At 37.4% G+C, this 20441-nt stretch overlaps 1 protein-coding gene across 1 annotated transcript in view; it reads right to left on the reverse strand.

Moving 5' to 3' along the window:
* The window catches only part of SPATA31H1 (SPATA31 subfamily H member 1), a gene marked incomplete at both ends in the record, with an annotated part of 41240 nt that extends 21416 nt beyond the window's left edge, over positions 1 to 19824 (reverse strand). The window contains one exon of the mRNA XM_081265163.1: positions 19738 to 19824. Coding sequence (XP_081121289.1) covers positions 19738 to 19824 — 87 coding nt within the window. The remainder of the gene's footprint in view (positions 1 to 19737) is intronic.
* Between the last annotated feature and the right edge of the window lie 617 nt (positions 19825 to 20441).

The following is a 20441-nucleotide window of genomic DNA, read 5'->3' on the forward strand; positions in this document are numbered from 1 at the left end:
TTTTATTTTACTTTGAGAAGGGGTCTTGCTAAATTGCCCAGGCTGGTTTTAAATTTGCAGTCCTTCTGCCTCAGTCTCCTGAGTAGCAGGGATTAGCCACCATACATGCCTGACATCTGTATACATATTAATCTCAAATACATATTATAGACCTAAATAATATGAAAACACATCACAAAACACCTGGAAATGCTGAATAAAATACAACATTCTTTTAAATGCAGAATTTAGCTCTTGTGGGAAAAAAAAAGGAAAATCAGGGTGAAAATAATTTTTTTTTTTTTTAGAGAGAATGAGAGAGGGGAGAGAGAGAGAGAGAATTTTTAATATTTATTTTTTAGTTCTCGGCAGACACAACATCTTTGTTGGTATGTGGTGCTGAGGATCGAACCCGGGCCGCACGCATGCCAGGCAAGCGCGCTACCACTTGAGCCACATCCCCAGCCCCTGAAAATAATTTTTTTAAAAGCAGTCAAGAAGCCGAGCATAGTGGTACACACCTGCAATCCCACCAGCTCAGCTGTTCGGGAGCCTGAGGCAGGAGTTCCAAGCAACTTTGTGAGACCCTGTCTCTAAATAAAATAGGGCTGAGGATGTGATTAAGTGCTTCTGAATTAAATTCTTAGTTAAAAAAAAAAAAGAATTCACCAAGATTTGCAAATACCCAAACAACTTACAGATGTCAATATAATTTTCTCTATAGCAGCAAAAATCTATAAAGATATCACTTAAAATAATAAAATATCTCCTTCACAATAGCATTAAAATTACAAACTTGTGCTAGGCATCATGGCACACACCTGTAATCCCAGCTACTTGGGAGGCTGAGGATCACAAGTTTGAGGCCAGCCTGGGCAATTAAGGGAGACCCTGTCACAAAATAAAAAAGGCTAGGAATGTAGCTTGGTGATAAAATGCCTCTGGGTTCAATCCCCAGTACCAAAACAACAACAACAACAACAAAAAAAAAAAAAAAAACAAGAGAGACAAACTTGTTATCACTGCTAACCCCAAAGGAACTGCAAGGAAAGCTGCCTTCACACTAAAAAGTTTAGGGGACTAGAGATAAGTCCTTGGGAAGCTATAACAATAGGCTGGCTTTTGTGTAATTTGAAGCTCAAGTTCACGCCATCTGAATGGTTCCCAAAACCATAGTCAAAGTAAATGAAATATTCTCTAAGGAAGACCTTCATCCCAGGCTTCAATAAAATCCCCATAAATATTACATTTCATTTTGCTGTGAATCTAAAAATTGCTTTTAAATAGTCTTTTTTAAAAGTAAATAACTGGAGGGGCTGGGGATGTGGCTCAAGCGGTAGCACGCTCCCCTGGCATGGGTGTAGCCCGGGTTCGATCCTCAGCACCACATACAAACAAAGATGTTGTGTCTGCCGAAAACTAAAAAATGTAAATAAAATATTTTTTAAAAAAGTAAATAACTGGAACTTTTCAAAATTTAGAAAGTCTGAGATTCAAGCCTTAGATGCAAGAGGTGTTATCAAACAACATAAAGAAAAGCCAAACTTAAGTTCACTGTATAATGCTGAAAAGACAAAGAATCTTTAAAACAGCCAAAGATAAAACATACATTATATTCAAAGGAGTAATAAGATGAATAGTTGATATATTGTTAGAAATATTGGGAAACAGCCAAGTATGGTGGCACGAGCCTATAAATCCTAGGTATTTGGGAGGCCAATGCCAACCTCAGCGACTTAGTGAGATCCTGTCTCAAAATAAAAAATAAGTAGAGCTGGGGATATAGCTCAGTGATAGATCACCCGGGACTCAATCCTTACTACTAAAATGTGTGTGTGTGTGTGTGTGTGTGTGTGTGTGTAACAGAGAGAGGGAGAGAGAAATATATATGTACATATATATATAGAGAGAGTGAAGTATATATATATATATAGATATGTATATATGTGTGTATATAATTTATATTTATATAAAGCCAGAAAACAGCTGGGGTTGTAGCTCAGCAGTAGAGCGCTCACCTACCACATGTGAGGCCTTGGGTTCAATCCTTAGCACCATATAAAAAGAAATAAATAAAGGTATTGTGTCCAATTATACCTAAAAAAATAAATTTAAAAAAATAAAGACAGAAAACAACAGAATTATATTCTTTAATGTGCTAAACGAAAATAAATACCTACCTAGACTTTTTTTTTGTATTAAACAAGTGTTTCATCTCTGAACTACATCCCCATCAATCCCCTTTAATTTTAATTTTATTTATTTAAGTTTTGGGTATTGGGGATTGAACCCAGGGGCACTTTACTACTGGGCTCTATCCCCATTCCTTTTTTAATTTTTTGAGACAGGTTCTTGCTAAGTTGCTGAGAGCCCCGCTAAATTGCTGAGGCTAGCCTTGAACTTGTGATCCTCTTGGTTCAGCCTCCCAAGTTGCTGGTATTCTATAGGTGTATGCCACCATGCCCAGTTAGACTTTTATACTAGTGAAATTACCCTTCAAATTTGAAGGTGAAATAGAGTAATAAACAACAACAACAAAGAGAAATAGAATAAAAAGCAAACTACATAGTATGTTTAATTGATCTGGCTAAAGCTTCCAGAAAAATGTTGAATAGAAGTTGTGAAAGCAAGATTTACTCCAAGAATGCAACATAAAAAAAAAAATCTAGGCTGGAGTTATGGCTCAATGGTACAGCACTTGCCTGGCGTGCGTGAGACCCTGGGTTCAATCCTCAGGGCCCCATATAAATAAATAAATAAATAAAATAATAAAAGATCCATTGACAACTAAAAAAAATCAATGTAATATTATAATATAAAGGGAAAAACATGATCATATCAAATGATGCAGAAAAAGCATTTGACAGTCCAATGCCCATTCACGATAAAAATAGTAAACAAACTAGAAATAGAAAGAAATTTCCTCAACATGATAAAGGACATTGCAATGGATCAGCAGTTTATGCTTCCCCACCCTGCTTTCCAAATAAATGTTTAAGTCCTAAGCCCTGAGGTAATATTATTAATATGTGGGTCATTTGTAGGTGATTAGGTCATGAGGTGGGATTAGTGTCCTTATAAAGTGGATTCCAAAGTTATCCCCCACCCTTTCTGCCATGTACAGACATTAGGAAGTAGGCAGTCAACAACTAAGAAAGGGCCCTCACCATGCTGGCACCATGATCTTGAACTTCCCAGACTCCACAGTATGTCAAATAAATTTCTGTTACTTGTAAGCCACTTAGCATTTTGTTATAGGAACTTATGCAAAGACAGAAATTGGTTTTCAAGTAGGTGTACCAGGGTAATGAATACCTAAAAGTATGTAATAGGAAGAGGTGGGAAGAGTTCTCAAGTTCCTGCTAGAAAAATTCTACTTTGATATGAATAGACCTACAAAAGTGATTCTGTTGAGAGTTCAGAAAGAAAAAGTAGAAGAGTTGTAGAGAAAGCTTCCATCAGCATCATATTTCTATGCTGATAGAAATATGGACAGTAGAAGCTGGGATTGTGGCTCAGCGGTAGAGCGCTCGCCTAGCACAGGCGGGACCCGGTTCGATCCTCAGCACCACATAAAAATAAAAGGCATTGTGTTGTTCCATCTACACCTAAAAAAAATAAATAAATATTTTTTAAAAAGATACTAAACTTCATGTAAAACTTTAAAAAAAAGAAATATGGACAGTAAAGACCATTCTTGATGATTTCTGAGATAGAAATGAGAAACAGATTATTGGACAAAGATGAAAAGGTGGCAAATAACTTGGCTGAGTTGTGTCCATGTTCTTGTGTTTTATGGAGAATTTTTGTTTCTTTGAACGTCAAAAAAACTTAGAATTTAATGAATGATTAGAGATATCTGTTATTGTAATGAGATGAAAAAGAGGGATTGCTTCTGCTCCTAGGAGGATTGGATTACCTTGATTCTAAAACCTTATGAAGACATTACCAGAGAGGAATATTACAGGTCAATCTTTTTCATGGACATAGATGCAGAAACCCCAAACAAAATATCAGCAAACTGAATCCAGTAACATATAAAAAATATTATGAATGACATCAAGAAAGTGTTTTATTTATTCTAGGAATTCACAGTTGGGTTTTTTTTGTTTTGTTTTGTTTTGTTTTGTTTTCAGGAGGTGGATACTGGGGACTAAAACCCAGCAACACTCTCCTGAGCTACATCCCCAGCCCTTTTTATTTTTTATTTTGAGTCAGGGTCTACTAAGTTGTTTAGGGTCTCTCCAAATTGATCTAGGTGCCTCAAATTTGTGATCTTTCTGCCTCAAGTTGCTCAGATTAGAAGTGTAAACCACTACCTATCCCACAGTTGGTTTGTTATTTTATTTTATCTATATATTATTATTAATTGGTACTGGGGATTGAACTCAGGTACACTTGACCACTGAGCCACATCCCCAGCCCTATTTTGTATTTCGTTAAGAGACAGGATCTCGGGGCTGGGGATGTGGCTCAAGCGGTAGCGCCCTCGCCTGGCATAAGTGCGGCCCAGGTTCGATCCTCAGCACCACATACCGACAAAGATGTTGTGTCCGCCAAGAACTAAAATAAATAAATAAATATTACAAACATGGAGGGAAATGAATTACAGTAGATGGGGTAGAGAGAGGGGAGGGGAGGGGAGGGGAGGGGAGGGGAGGGGAGGGGAGGGGAGGGGAGGGGAGATAGTAGAGGATAGGAAAGGTAGCAGAATACAACAGTCACTAATATGGCAGTATGTAAAAATGTGATGTGTAACCGATGTGATTCTGCAATCTGTATTTGGGGTAAAAATGGGAGTTCATAACCCACTTGATTCTAATGTATGAAATATGATTTGTCAAGAGCTTTGTAATGTTGTGAACATCCAATAAAAAAAAAAGAAAAAAAAGAAAAAAAATCAAGCATAAAGAGGAAATACAGAAAATATATTTGAAAAATATTTCACTAAGTAAACCAATCTTTGAACATTATTAAGAATTAAAAAAAATAAATAAAAAAATAAAAAGAAAATTCTCTCTCTCTCTCTCTCTCTCTCTCTCTCTCTCTCTCTCTCTCTCTCCTCTCTCACTCTCTCTTTAAAAAAAAAAAAAAAAAGAAAGAAAAAGAGACAGGATCTCACTGAGTTGCTCAGCGCCTTGCTTTTTGCTGATGCTGGCATTGAACTCACAGTTCTCCTGCATGCATGTGCCACTCCACGCACCGGTTTATTATTTTAAAATCTCTGTTTAATTCAGCAAATTGATAGAATTAACAAAGAAAACCATATGACCATCTCCATAGAGGTAGGAAAAGTACTTAATAAAACATAAGCCTTTTATAAGGTAATAAAAATTTCAATTTAATTTAATTTTGGTACTAGGGATTGAATCTAAGAGTGCTTAACCACTGAGCAACATCCCCAACACTTTGTACTTATTATTTTGAGAAAGGGTCTTGCAAAGTTGGTTTGGGCCTTGTTAAATTGCTGAGGCTGGCTTTGAACTTATAATCCTTCTGCCTCAGCCTCCCGAGTCACTGGGATTATGGGTGTGCATTAAAATTTTTAAATTTAAAAAAGGAAAAAATTAACACTCATACTAAAACTCTTAGCAAAATAGAAAAAGGAACTTCCTTAATTTGATAATGTTGAAAAAACATATAACAACATTATATATAAATAGGGAATTATTAAAAACTTTCCTTTACACACAAAAAGGAGATCTCCACTATACCAGTACTATCCAACACTGTACTGGAAGTCCCAATCATTCAATAAGGTGAAAGAAAGAAAAAGCATAAGGATTGGAAAGGAAAAATAAAATTGTTATTTATATGTGATACAATTATATGGAATATTTTTCAAAAACCTACAGATAAACAATTAGAATTGATAAGCAAATTTAGCAAGACCTCTAGGTAGAAGATCAACATAGAAAAATTTATTGTACTTCCAAGTTTCAGCATTATCTAGAAAATGACATTTAAGAATCCACACCAATCCACACCACCTCCTGATGTTATCATCACCTATCAGATAACTAATCCTTCCCCAAAAAAACTAATTCTGATATGTTTGATACAACTTCCCCACTATCTTACTTCATTTTCCGTTACTTGAACAGAATAAGTGTGACTAATTCATAGAGAAAAGAGATTTATTTTGGCCCACAGTTCTGGATGTCCAAGAGCATGGTGTCAGCATCTTCTCAGCTTCCAGTGAAGTCCTCATACAACTTCAACTCACAGCAGAAGAGCAAGTGGATGTATGTAGAAGAGAAACACAGAGCAGATGGGGGTGGGTAACTCCCCTGATAGCTAATCAGTCCTGAGAGAGTGAGAACTCATTCCTGTGAGAATTTATCCAGTCTAGTGAAGGCCCTACCTCCCAATGCTGCTATTTTGCTAACCAAATTTCAACAGATATTTAAGCAGGAATACACCACATCCTAACCATACCGCCTAATTAGGAAAAAAAAAAAAAAAAGCAACAGAACCTGTCAAATGACAACATGTGCATTTGACATTTGACCAGTAAACTATTGACTGCAAAATCTAGGGGCCAACAATGTATTTCCTCAACACTTTGATGGAAAGAATAATAGAAAGATGGAGTATCTAAAAATTAGAAGAAAGAAACGCATGAATAGTTTTTTTCTTTCTTTTTTGGTACCGGGGATTAAATCTAGGGGCATTTAGCCACTGAACCACATCCCCAGCCCTTTTTATTATTTTTATTTATTTTATTTTATTTTTCTTTTCTTTTCTTTTCTTTTTATTTTGAGACAATTTCTTGCTAAATTGCTTAGGGCCTAGCTAAATTGCTGAGACTGGCTTTGAACTTGTGATCCTCCTGCCTCAGTCTCCCAAAGCTGCTGAGATTACACATGTGTACTACCATATCCAGCACCAAACAATCTTAATATGTGGTGTTGAGTCACACAGACTTTAATAATTTATGTCACTTATAAGACAATTGGAATTTTAATACTGATGGGTTTTGATGATATTAAGGAATTATTGTTAATTTTTAACATGTAATAAATAATGGTATTACAATTCAGGGTTTTGTTTTGTTCTGAGATAGACACTCACTGTTACTCAGGTTGGCCTTAAACTCTTGGCCTTAAGAGATCATTCTGACTCAGCCTCCCAAGTAGTTGGGACTATAGACAGGTACCATCCATTACCTGACTTATTAGGTACTTTTTTTTTCCTTCCCTAAAGTACTAGAGATTGAACCCAGGGTCTCACACATGCTAAGCAAGTGCTCTACCAGTGAGCTAAATTTCATCTCTGTCCACCCCGCCACCCCACCCCACCCCACCCCACCCCTGACACCTTTTAAAATTTTGAGATAGTCTCACTCAGTCACATAGACTGGCCTGGAACTTGAGTATCTGGGATTATCAGTGTGCATCACAACACCTGACTTGATCAAGCTTTTTTGGAGAGCCTTTATCTTTTAGATACACAAACTATAACATTTATAAATGAAATTTTATAATCTGGGCTGGGGATGTGGCTCAAGCGGTAGCGCGCTCGCCTGGCATGCGTGCGGCCCGGGTTCGATCCTCAGCACCACATACCAACAAAGATGTTGTGTCCGCCGAGAATTAAAAAATAAAATAAATATTAAAAAAAATTCTCTCTCTCTCTCTCTCTCTCTCTCTCACTCTCTCTTTAAAAAAAAAATAAAAAAAAATGAACTTTAAAAAAAAGAAGAAAAAAAAAAAGAAATTTTATAATCTGAAATTTGCTTCAAAATAATGTGGCAAAAGAGTTGAAATTGGACAATTGCCATTGAGATTCATTTATACACTTTCGTGTGCTTTTGATTTGTTTGAAAATTTCCTTTAAAAATGAAAAAAAATTCTGGGTATTATGGCACAAGCCTGTATTCCCAGACTCTTGGGAGGCTGAAGCAAGAGGATGGCAAATTTTAGACCAGCCTTGGCAACTTAGCAAAACTCTGTCTTAAAATAAAAAATTTAAAAAATTAGAGATGTACCTCTGTGGTAAAGCACCCCTGGGTTCAATCCTCAGTACCCACCCACCAACAATAAATAATAATATTTTAAAAATAAAAAAATCATTTGCTATATAGTTTACAGAAACCATCTATTGACAACTAAATATCATTGAGAGAAATCAAGGAGTACATAAACAAGACGAACACATTCATGAACTGGAAAATTCATTTTTAGGATGTCAGTTATCCCTAATCTGAACTATAAATTCAATACAACTCAATCAAAATCCCCTACATGCTATGTGTGACAATTAACAAGATCAAAATGTTTATGGAAATGCCAGACCTATTAAAAAAGATCAAAGTTGGAAGACTTATAGTAAGAGTAAATATCAAGACACTACCAAGGAGGGAGGTTTTGGTAAAAAAGATAAAGACCAATCTAAGAAAAAAAAGTCCTGAAATAGATCCACACATATACATTTACCAGATTTATGACAGTGTCACCAATGTAACTCAATGAGAAAATGCTGATCTTTTCAATAGATAGTGCTAGAGGAAAGGGATGGGATAGAGTGCTATATCCTCAGTCCTTTTATTTTTATTTATTTTTGTGTATGTTGTGCTGGGGATTGAACCCAGGGCTTTGTGCATGTGAGCCAAGCACTCTACCAACTGAGCTATTGCCCCAGTCCTCTTTTATTTTGTTTTGAGATAGAGTCTCACTAACTTGCCCAGGCTGGCTTCAAACTTGTGATATTCCTGTCTCAACCTCCCAAGTGACTGGGATTATAGTTGTGCACCACCATGCCTGGCCTTGAATTTTCAATAATACTGAATTAAATATTGTCTTGATTACTGTGTTTTCCAGTGACCCTTAGATTTTGTGTCTAAGTACTCCTCTGAACTCACCCTACAGTCCCTGCCTTACTGGAGGAATTAGATATCTATGTGGAGGTGAGAAAAAAATGTGATCCCTATTTCCCACCATACACAAAAAGTAATTTGGGATGGATGTAGATCTAAATGTGAAAAGAAAAGAAAAAATGAGGATTCTAGAAGAAACAGAGTATATTCATGTCATAATCAAAGATTTCTAATAGTAGGAGTCAGAGGAAGGGAGTACTAACCAAAAAAGAAACAAATACATTAATAGGATTTCATTAAAATTCTGAACTTCTATTCATTAAGACATCATTGCAAGTGAACAGGTAAGCCACAAAGTGGGAGAATTTATCTTTAATACCGGTATCTGGCAGAGGACTCATGTTCATAATGTTTAAAGAACTCCTACAAATCAATAAGTAAAAGACTTATAACTCCATATCATATACAACCACAAAAATGGGAAGTTATACTCCATGTATGCATGATATGTCAAAATACATTCTACTGTCATGTATAACTAAAAAGAACAAATTTTAAAAATTAAAAATTTATAATGAAAAAAATAAGACTGACAACCTAATCATGAAAGATGCACAAATGATTTGAAGCAGCAGATTGCAAAACAGAATTTCCAAATGTCCAATAAACATGAGAAGTTGCTCAGTATTATTAGTCTCAGGTAAATGCATGTAAAACCAGAGTACAGTACCACAGAGTATAGTACTCACCAGAGTAACTAGAACAAAAAAGATGGACAATGCCAAGCATTGGCAGGATGGCCAGAATGTAGAGCAATTGGATCTTCATTCTCCACTCATGGGAGTGCAAATTAGTGTAATCACTTAGAAAATTGGCATCATTAATAAAATTAAACAGATACTCCACAATGGTGAATAATTTCTTTCCTAATGAAAATAAGGATTCATGAATGATGTGTCATTTGTGATTAATATTCTGAAGTTTTCTTTATCTTTTTATGTAGGTGTAAATTTTTTTAAAAAAAGAAACAATAAACAGTTGACTTTTTTGAAATGCGAAATGCAAGAATTCCAGAAAGTTTAGGTCATAAAGCAAGTTTTCGGTCTCTTTTCTAATGCCATGATAGGTAATTAAACTTCACACATTTCAACAGACACTGAAATGACTTCTAAGTTCCTAAGGAGTTGGCTGGGGTCATAGCTGGGATAAAGTGTTTGCCTAGTATATACAAGGCCCTGGGTTTAATCCCCAGTATTGAAAAAAAAAGTACTAATAAATTCCTAAGGAAGCTGATGGATTATGATGGTAAAAGTAGTTTGAAAGTCAAAGAAGGTTGGGAAGCAAGGTTTAGTGGTGCACACCTGTAATCAGGAGGCTGAAACAGGAATATCACAAGTTGGAGGCCAGCTTCAGCAATTTAGCAAGATCCTGTCTCAAAAGTAAAAAATAAGCTGGGGCTCTAGCTCAGTGGTAAAGCACTTGCTTCACATGTGTGAGGCACTGGGATCGATTCTCAGCACCATATAAAAATAAATAAAGATACTGCATGTTCATCTACAACTAAAAAAAAAAAAGGTAAAAAATAAAACAGAGATGTAACTCAATGGTAGAGCATCCCTGAATTCATTCCCTAGTACTGCCAAAAAAAGTTAAGAAATGCTACTGTAAGCAGTGAGGTACTAAGAGACTTAGTTACTTGTAGCAGAGTGATAGTATTGGCTTTGGGGATTTTGTGTATGTCATTTTGTTTTGTAAGGGCAGGGTCTAAACCTAAGCTGTAAAAAAAAAAAAGTTCACAGGAAACCAGTTAGGGAACTGTAAATAGTTAAAGAATAAAGTCTTAGTTAAGAGTAACACTAAAGCCAGGCATGGTGGTGCACACCTGTAATCCTAGTGGCTAAGGAAGTTGAGGCGATGATCTTGAGAAACTGAGGGGACCCTTGTTCTTGGAAAACCCACAGAGTGTTACTAGGCACATAGCTACCCTGCTGAGTCATTTATCCGTGAATAACTGGAAAGGCCTGTGGAGCCAGATATCCCTGACTGCAGTGCCAGACATTGGTCCTTTACTCAGCAATGCAAGTTCCTGGAAAGACCAAAGAATGCTTGAGGCCTAAGTTCTGACTGTAATGACCTACAGCAACAACCAATCAGCGTGAGACAGGGAAGATATCTGGAATGCCAGGCAGCCCTCCTAGTAGTTTCTGTGATTGACAATCACCCTTACCTGACTTGTTCTTGCCAATGAATGTGCTAATCAATGTTAAGAGTTGTTGTTTGATTTTCCTGCGGTGTGAAATGATTTGCCTGGACTCACTCCTTGGGACCGCTGCGTGGAAACAGTTGTGAGTCCAGGCTCGAACTTGCAATAAAGACTCTTGTGTGACTGCATCTGATTCGGCTCCTTGAAGGTCTATTGAGGACCCATGAATCTGGTATAACAATCTGAGGCAGGAGGATCGAGAGAGTTCAAAGCCAGCCTCAGCAATGGTGAGGCTCTAAGCAACTCAGTGAGATCCTGTCTCTAAATAAAATACAAAATAGGGCTGAGGATGTGGCTCAGTGATTGAGTGCCTCTTAGTTCAATCCCTGGTATCCACCCCCACCTCCCCCCCTCCAAAAAAAAAAAAAAAAAAGAGTAACACTAGATCTGGATTGCTGTATTTGAGAGATGTTTTGGAGAAGGAAATTGAAAAGACTTTGAGACTCCGTGGTCATGTAACAGTAGTCCACTTTATGCTTTGAATATAGCCCTTGCTGCTCTGCCACTTCAACTTATTTTTAAGATGGAATGGTTCTTTCTCTTGTTCCTCCCTAATCTTAAGGGAAACAGGATTACCTTTCTTTACCAAACTAAGCAGATTTATCTCTCCTTAAGTACACACCTACCATAGAAACAAAGTAATACAGACTTTGGGGATGGTACCAGAAGATCTCAAATTGCTATCCCCAAATTAACAAGGAATTACAACTCCCTCAGAAAACATGTGGAATGTATCCTTTGAATTCCCTCTATAACTCCCACCCCCAACCCCATCCCTTCCTGCTGACAGGCAGAAGCACAGCCTTTGGGACAGGAGTTCCTGTGTTTCTCCTTTGCTAGCAAAGCAATGAATCCTTCTTTCTCCTTTTTCTCAAAACCATGTCCTCATTATTGGATTGGCATTGAGGACAAGGACCGAAGTTTTCAGCAACAAACTTGGCACCCCAGATGGGACCCGAGAGCAGTCCCCACTCCAGCTTTCTTGGGTAGGCCTGGCTTTCCAAGGATCCCTACTTCCATGCTGAGGATATAAGGTGAACTCTTTGAGAACTGACTGCTGGAAAGTCAAGAGATGGGTGAGTGTGCCTGGAGTCCAACCAGAAAACTATTCCTATAAGTAAAGGGAGGGACTGAGAGACTGTCCCAGCAGCTGCTATAGTTATATACCACCTATAAGTATAAGCCTGTCTACACGAAATCAGTTTACAGTAACTCAATCTTGTCTTTGAATGGTTTTTCTGGATTATTATACAATCTTGACATTGAAGTTGGTCTGTCAAGGGTAAAGTACCTGAAAGAGATTCTGTCTGTACAGGCATTTATGCAGTTGCATGAGAAGGGGTCTGAACCATCTGGGATAAAGGTGAAGATGCCAAAAAGCACTGCCTCTGGTGTTCAAAGAGAAAAGGTTTAAAAGAAGAAGAAAGGGTTTAAAAGATTTAAATCTTTTTAACCCAGTGCTGGCACTCCCAGAATTGTTTCTCAGCTTGGCTCCAGGCATCCTCTCACTGTGGGTCAGTAAACTGGGGGGAAAATCCCAGATAAGCTGCCTGGGCTGTAGAAATTCTGCCCGGCCTTCCAGCCTCTTTTGTCCTTTTGTGGGGAGGGTAAAGGCTGGCCACAAAGGAAGTGGTAGAAGGTTCCAGAACTGTCAGTTTATGACCTGGGGACAGGAAGTCTCCTGGTTTTGTTGTTGTTGTTGTTGTTGTTGTTGTTGTTGTTGTTTGTTTGTTTGTTTGTTTTTTGGTGCCAGGGATTGAACTGAGAACCACTGAGTCACATCCCCAGCCCTTTTTTGTATTTTATTTAGAGACAGGATCTTACTGAGTTTGTACTCTAGATCCTCCTGCCTTGGCCTCCCCAACCGCTGGGATTACGGGCATGTGCTACCACGCCTGGCTAAGTCTCCCCTTTTAAGATCTGAGAGGACACCTCATTTGGCTAGGAGATATTCATCACTGGGGCAAAGCAATTCTTGCTATAATAGTATCCCACTGAACTAAATGCCTGGGAATACTGGCAGAATAAATAACTGCACCCAGAAAAGAAAAAGACAGAAACTAAGTCCAACCTGTGTTTTATAGGCAGCTTCTGCAAAGGGATCTTCAAGGAAGCCTAAAGGAAAGGGTGGAAAGGGCCTCCTCCATTGCATATCAATTTGCCTAGTACAAGAAAAAGGCCCAAAAGCAATCTCTGAGTACAAGTGACAGAAGGGAACTCACTTAAAGTTTATGAAATTGTGATAATGATAAAGGAGACAGGTCAGGCCCCAAAATATCCTGTGCTCCAACCCCTTGAATGCAACCTAGGAAACTAAAGATTAAGGCACAGTTTTTGTATTGCTGGATTGTCCGACTCTCTCCTGGGATGAATATGTTGTGTAAATTAAATGCACCGATAACATTCATAAAGATAGTTTCAGAATATGAATTTAAGAAATGGTCCAAAACTAGAAAATATAAAAAGAAGTTATATGTATGGAAATATTTTAGTATAAAAAATTAGAAGGTATAAGAAATGTTTATGGGTGAAAAAAGTAGTATTTTGTCTGGCAAAGTAATATTCTTGTGCTGAAGTCCAAGATGAAAGAGACAAAACTAAGGATGAAAAGAAGTTGTGAATGTTTTAGTAAGTCTCAGAAGGTTTTCGGAAGGTAAATCTCAAAAAGTTTGTGTTTGGGATTAATTTGGCTATAATTAGCACAAAGTTATTTGAACTTCAATGTACTGATATGAAGCAAAATCTGAATCATTGATCTGCTCTTATCTATGGATAATTTTCTTGCATTTGTTAGGTTTTTATTACTTGGGGAATTTAAGTCTTGAAGGATTTAGGTTTGTACCTGTTTTAAATTCTTAAATGATTACTTTGTAACTGGTTAAACACACAACTGTCATTTAGGTTATAACAATATTGTTGACACCCAAAATATATGTGACTAGGTATATGTATATATCTGAGATCTATCTATCTATCTAAGTATTATGTAAAAGTTTATAAAATTAAAGATTTGTAAGTTTACTGGCAAGGTAACCAATGAGCGCTCTTTTTTTATACATTGTATCTGACATAGAAGGGCCACACTGTCATTTGAAGATCTGTCTTATATCTATTTGCTTTGAATAAGTCAATTTCTGATCATTAATACTGATTCCTAAAAGTATAAGAGATTTAAGGCTATCCTTTGATTTTTGTTAACCCATGCAGAGCTGTGATCATTGTTATTGTATACTCTGGATTCTAAATCGTACTTTAAAAGTTAATGTAGATAAATGTAAAGCTTAGGAGAGCACTTTGCCAAGTTAGTGTTCTCCAAACTAAGATTACATTTAGCAAAAGTCTTGGATTTATATAAAAATAACAAACTTGGTTGGGATTTATTTATGTCATTTGATATTTCTATAGCTGGATAAAATAATCTATTGTCAATAAATTATATATACAATTTTATGTTACTCTTCATACTGGAATTGGAATTTAAATGCATTTTTGAAAGATAATAAGGACAGCCTGATCCGTTTAAAGGTGACACTGTAAAACACGGTAGCATTTTGCTACTTTTTCCACAAAAAGAAAGTTAAAAGCTCTCTTGGCCTTTGTTTGATGGATGTTTTAGAAGTAATATTGTATTGTGTTATTTGTCAAGAGCCCCACCTTACCTGATATAAGGCTCTACTGCATCTTACTCCATGTTAGAAATGGCTCCAAAATAGGCTAGACTTGAGCTCATTTGGACTTGTGTTCAAAAGATCAAATTTTGTTGTAAAGATTATTGTGAACTCAAAATAAACAGGATACAATGTATAACTAATTAAAGGTTTAAGATTTTAAAAATGATTTTACTTGATTCATAGCTATTACACATTGTTTTTGCTCTGTTAATTTCATTTTGCATTTTCCTTTTAAACTTTGTAACTAGTGCCTTTTAGTGTTTGGCAGAGGTACTCTTCTAAAAAAAAAAAAAAAAAAAAACAAAACCTGTGTTAATTTGAGATAATAAGCCATCACCTACCAGACATATAGTATATAATGCTGACTTCTAATACTAATACTGACCCTGATTAAATGAAAGGGGTAACTGTAGAATTATAGATATTGAAGCTGTAACCTGTTACTCCCTCTTTTTACTTTTTTAAAAATACTCTTTTTTAAATACCTTTATTTCATTTGATTTATTTATATGTGGTGCTGGGGATCAAATTCAGTGCCTCACGCATGCTAGGCAAGTGCTCTATCACTGAACCACAACCTCAGCCCATGTTACTCCCTCTTTAAGACTAGTAAAACTAGCTTTTTGGGTGTTTAAAACCAAAAACTTGGAGACCAAAGTCAAGGAAATAAAAGGGCCAAGGAAAAAGCTGCCAACATTTTGTCCCTTGCCCTTTAAGGTCAACCAGGACCTAGAGAATAATGGGACCCCTCTCTGGTCCCTGCAACTCTGAGTCACCCAATCTGCTGAGCAGGGAAATGGAGAAGACCCTAGAGAACAGAAAGCAAAACAGTGCACATTCTGCAGAGGAGGGTCATTGGAGAAGGAAATGTCCCTGATGCTTTCAAGAGAAGCCACATATGGTCAGCCAGACCCTGACCCATCCTGGCAAGTGGCATCACTGGTAAAGAAAAGCTAAAAAAGGCAAAAGGCTTTATACATGTTTCCAAGAGTGATCTCTGAGGAATCTCAGTTTATTCTTAAGAGTGGTTAGAAACAAGGTCGGTTTTGACCAACTTGGTCTTAAACACCTGTCAGGAGAGTATAGCCTGAGCACAGTCCTACATGGACATTTAAAAGGAAAAACAATCTTTTTTTTAAAATATAACTTAAGATGTACAGTTGTGTTAGTCCAACCAAAAGTAAAGCTTAAAGTATAAAGGAACAGTCATTGTATGGAAGAGCCTAATAATAATGATCACATAAGACTCTAGAGTCACAAATTTATCCTGAGTTAATTTGAGTCTGATCTCATAGACCTACAAATCTTCCTACCTCTTACATTGATAAACTTGAATTGTTTTTCACCAATAAGATTATAATTACTGTCCTCATGGTTTTCAGAGACTGACTGAAATGCTAATTGTTTACAAAAAAGTAATGCTTTGCTGTCTGGTTTATTGTTGTCTTAGCATGATCCCTGCCTTATGTATGCCCTGTCCAGTCAGCTGCCATGTGCCACTGTGGACCTCTGGACTGCTCTGATGCTGAATGTCCTTAACTCTTCACACCCCATATGATTGAGAACAAGGACTTTGGGTTACTTCCCCCAACTTCACCCCCGTTCAGCAGGAAGTGGTTTGGAGATGTCATAGCCCGTTTTTCCATAGAAATCGAATGTAGAAATTGACAGTGGGGAAATGTAACAATGGTCCACTTTTGCTTTGAATATAGCTCTTGCTGTTCTGTCACTACAACTTATTTTTAAAATGGACATGATTCTTTCTCTTCCTTTCTCCCTGCTCCTCCCTAATCTTTCCCCCTCCCTAATCTCAGAGGAAACAGGATTACCTTTCTTCACCATCCTAGGCAGAATTATCTCTCTGTGAGTACACACCTGCCATAGGAACAAAGTAATCCAAAAGATCTTAGAAATGACTATCTCCCAAATAAACAAGTGAATTACAACTCCAGACAGAGACATGTGGGAATGTAGTCTTTTAGTCACTTCTATAAAAGCTCCCTGTTCCTGCTGATGAGAAGAATCACAGCCTTTGGGACTGGCATCCTCTGTGTTTCTCTGCTAGCAAAGTAATAAACCTTCTTTCTCCTTTTTCTCAAAACTGTGTCTTTGTTATTGGATTGGCATTAGAGACAAGGATCAAGCTTTCAGCAACAATCTAGTACTTACTTTTTTTTTTGATACCAGATATTGAATTCAGGGCACTTAACCACTGAGCACTGAGCCACATTTCCAACCCTTTTTATTTTGAGGCAGGGTCTCGCAAAATTTCTTAGCCTTGCTAAATTGCTGAGGCTGGCTTTGTACTTGTGATCCTCCTGCGTCAGCCTCTTGAGCTGCTGGGATTACAGACATGCACCACTTTGTGGGACTAAATACATCTTTATCTCCAACATCTACAATCTATGCTGGTATTGCCCTTTTTTTATGATGATGGAAATATTCTATGTCAATCCTGTTCAATATTATGGCCTCTAGACACATGTGAGTATTTGAAGTATAGTTAGTGCATTTGATTCAATTTTAATCAATTTAAATGTGTCTAGAGGATATCATATTGGACATCAGAGGTCTAAATGATTAATTGAGACACCTGATGAGTATCTCCTAAAGTGTACAAGCACTTCCAATGTCATACAGGTTGAGCATCCCTAATCTGAAAATCCCAAATCTGAAATGCTCCAAAATATAAAACTTTTTGAAAGCCAATGTGATGCCACAAGTGGAAAATTCCACACCATGAAAATTTTTGTTATCTAAAATATTGTATAAAAGGATCTTCAGGCTATGTGAATAAAGTGTATAGGAAACATAAGTGAATTTCCTATTTAGCTTTGGGTCCCATCCCTAGGATAATTCTGTTTATGTAAATATTTCAAAAATCCCCCAAAACTTTCAATTTCCAGAACACTTATAGTCTTAAGCATTTTGGATAAGGTATACTCAACCTGTAGATCATTTTTTGCACCCCACTGCACTCCTAATGTTCCCATGTTTAAAATGTTATGATCTTGCCAAGCATGGTGGCACACACTTATAATCCCAACAGCTCAGGAAACTGAGGCAGGAGGATCACAATTTCAGAGCTCACTTCAAAGCTTAACTAAGCCCTAAGTAACTTAGCAAGACTCTGTCTCAAAATTAAAAAAAAAAAAACTAAGGGGAGGGGGTCTATGGATGTGGCTCACTGGTTAAGCACCTCTGGGTTTAATCTCTGATACCAAAGAAAGAAAAGAAAAAACCCAAACAAACAAAAATTAAAATGTCATGATCTTGACAATCTTTCAGGGTTAAAATTGAGAAGCAATTTATTCATTTCCTAACATATGTGAAGCACTTACTATACACACCAAGCCATACACTAAATTAATACAGTTCTTTTAAGAAATTATAACATTTATAATTAACTCTTTGCATCAGGAAAATGTTTAGTCCCTTCTTCTGCCTCACCTCTGACCTCCCACATCCAAACATTCACTCTCCTCTCTTCCTCATTCCCTTTCATTTGTTCCTGCGAGCAGAGATTTTTGTGTCTTCCATTTACTGCTGTACCCATCATGTCTAGAGGAGTGCATATGGTGGTGGAGGTGGGCGATAAGTGTTTGGGAAATGAATCCATGTCTTCTTCCTGCTCTGATCATTTTATTTCCTCCCTCTTTCCCACCAACCATTAACATGACTTATCTATGTCAGAAAACTACCATAAATTTAGAGGAGATATTTAAAGCCTTGTTCTCAAAATTTGGTCCTCTGTCCAACAGCTGCGACATCACCTGGGATCTTGTTAGAAATTCAGGATCTCAACACCCTACATCAGAATAACTAAATCAGAACATACTTTTTTAAATAAGCCCTCCCCAGGGTGATTTGTATGCATATTAAAGTTGGAGAAACACTGCTCTAAAATGCAGATTTAAGTGCATTTTTACCTAGATTTAAAAATCTTTAAAATTTCTTTTAATTGTATATAGAATCATGTTTGTGCAAAATATTCAACCAGCATTTAAAACCCTGTCCACTTTCCACCCTTTTCTCTCATTGCACTCTCTGAACTTCAACATGCCCTTCAGTTTAGTGTCCTCATCTCTTCTAAAACATCAATACTTTTCTCCTTCCCACGCTTTTCCCAAATCTATTCCCTCCTGAAAAGAGCCTTACATCACCTTCCTCCCTCCTCCATCCACAACATTCACCTTCAAAATGCTACCTTTCCTCTGAAGCACAACTCACCCTGAGGTTTTCCAGAAGGGATTTTATAGATTAGCCTACCTCCCATGTCTTCAGCAATAGTCAAACTTCTTTCCTCTTTCCTCTCTCTCTCTCTCTCTCTCTCTCTCTCTTTCTTTCTTTCTTTTTTTTTTTTTTTTTTTGAGACAATCTCGCTAAATTGCCTGGGGTCTCGTTAAATTGCTGAGACTGGCTTTGAACTTGCAATCCTGCCTCAGCCTCCCCAGCTGCTAGGATTACAGGTGTGAGTCACTCATCCAGCCCTCACCCACTCTTTACTCCTTTTTTTAAAAATTTTTTTTAATTGTAGATGAACACAATATCTTTATTTTATTTATTTATTTTTATGTGGTACTGAGGATTGAACACAGTGCCTCACACATATAAGGCTAGTGCTCTGCTGCTGAGCTAGGGCCCCAGCACCCTCTCTTTTGTAACATTCTAATTCCTTGAAGTCATGTATCTATCTGTCTAAATGTCTCCCTCATTTCATCTCAAGCTCCTGGAGAGTGGGGATGGTTAATGTTAGTACAATGTTAGTACATGGCCATATATAAAAGGTGCACTATCTTGTTAAAATGAATAGAAGGGTAAAGGCTCTGTAGTAATCTCTGGGAAGACATTCATAGGCATTGTCTCAGTTCCCCTCTCCCCTCTGTCCAATTCCTCCCACAACCCACAGAAAGGAGCAGTGAGTTTCAAGGAAGAGTTACATCACATACCTCTGTGTCTGTCTCAGCTGCCACCTGCTTCCAACCCCTGCACCTAGAAAACAGTACCCAGACCCCACTAACAAGGAAACTAAATAATAGTAGAAGGCTGAGATATGGTGGCAGTGGAATAGCCAGTCCCCAAATTGGCGCCATTACTCAACCCCATGCCCTTCTCAACCAAAGTTTTCTGCCTCAAGACTGGGCCTCCATATGACATCACAATAGGAATTCCAAGGTGAATCTGACAGGATCCAGCCAATGTGCATGCTCTGACACCATCTGCTGCCCCTTCCTGCACTGCCCAGGGCTCTGCTGTGACAGTCAAAGAACAGGGAAGGACTCATTTACCACTCTCCTAGGATTAGGCTGGACAACTTGTCATTATGTAGAGTGTAATGAGGCAGAGTTTCAAAGGAGCAGATCTTCCAAGTGTTTTGTTCTTCCCCACAGACATTTTCTCTCAAGCCAATCACTTCCTAAAGGGTCAGGTGTGGGGTCATATGTTCCAAACTACTATGCACAACTTTAATGCTCTAATATAAATAAATTAATTAATTAAAATAAAACTTACAAAACAAAAAATGCAGGGTCAAATAAATCTAAGAAAGCTAGGATAGTTGAAGTAGGTACTTTCAGAAAATTTGAAGGACATGATTTCCTGAGTCCATGGCTTGACACATTTCCTAGCTGCTGTTGTATCAAAACAGAAGAAATGTCACAGAGGGAGATGAAATAATTTTAGAGGATCATTCCACCCCAGAACGTATGGT

The sequence above is a fragment of the Spermophilus citellus genome (assembly GCF_964194105.1).
Source record: "Spermophilus citellus genome assembly, chromosome: 13".
Lineage (NCBI taxonomy): Eukaryota > Metazoa > Chordata > Mammalia > Rodentia > Sciuridae > Spermophilus > Spermophilus citellus.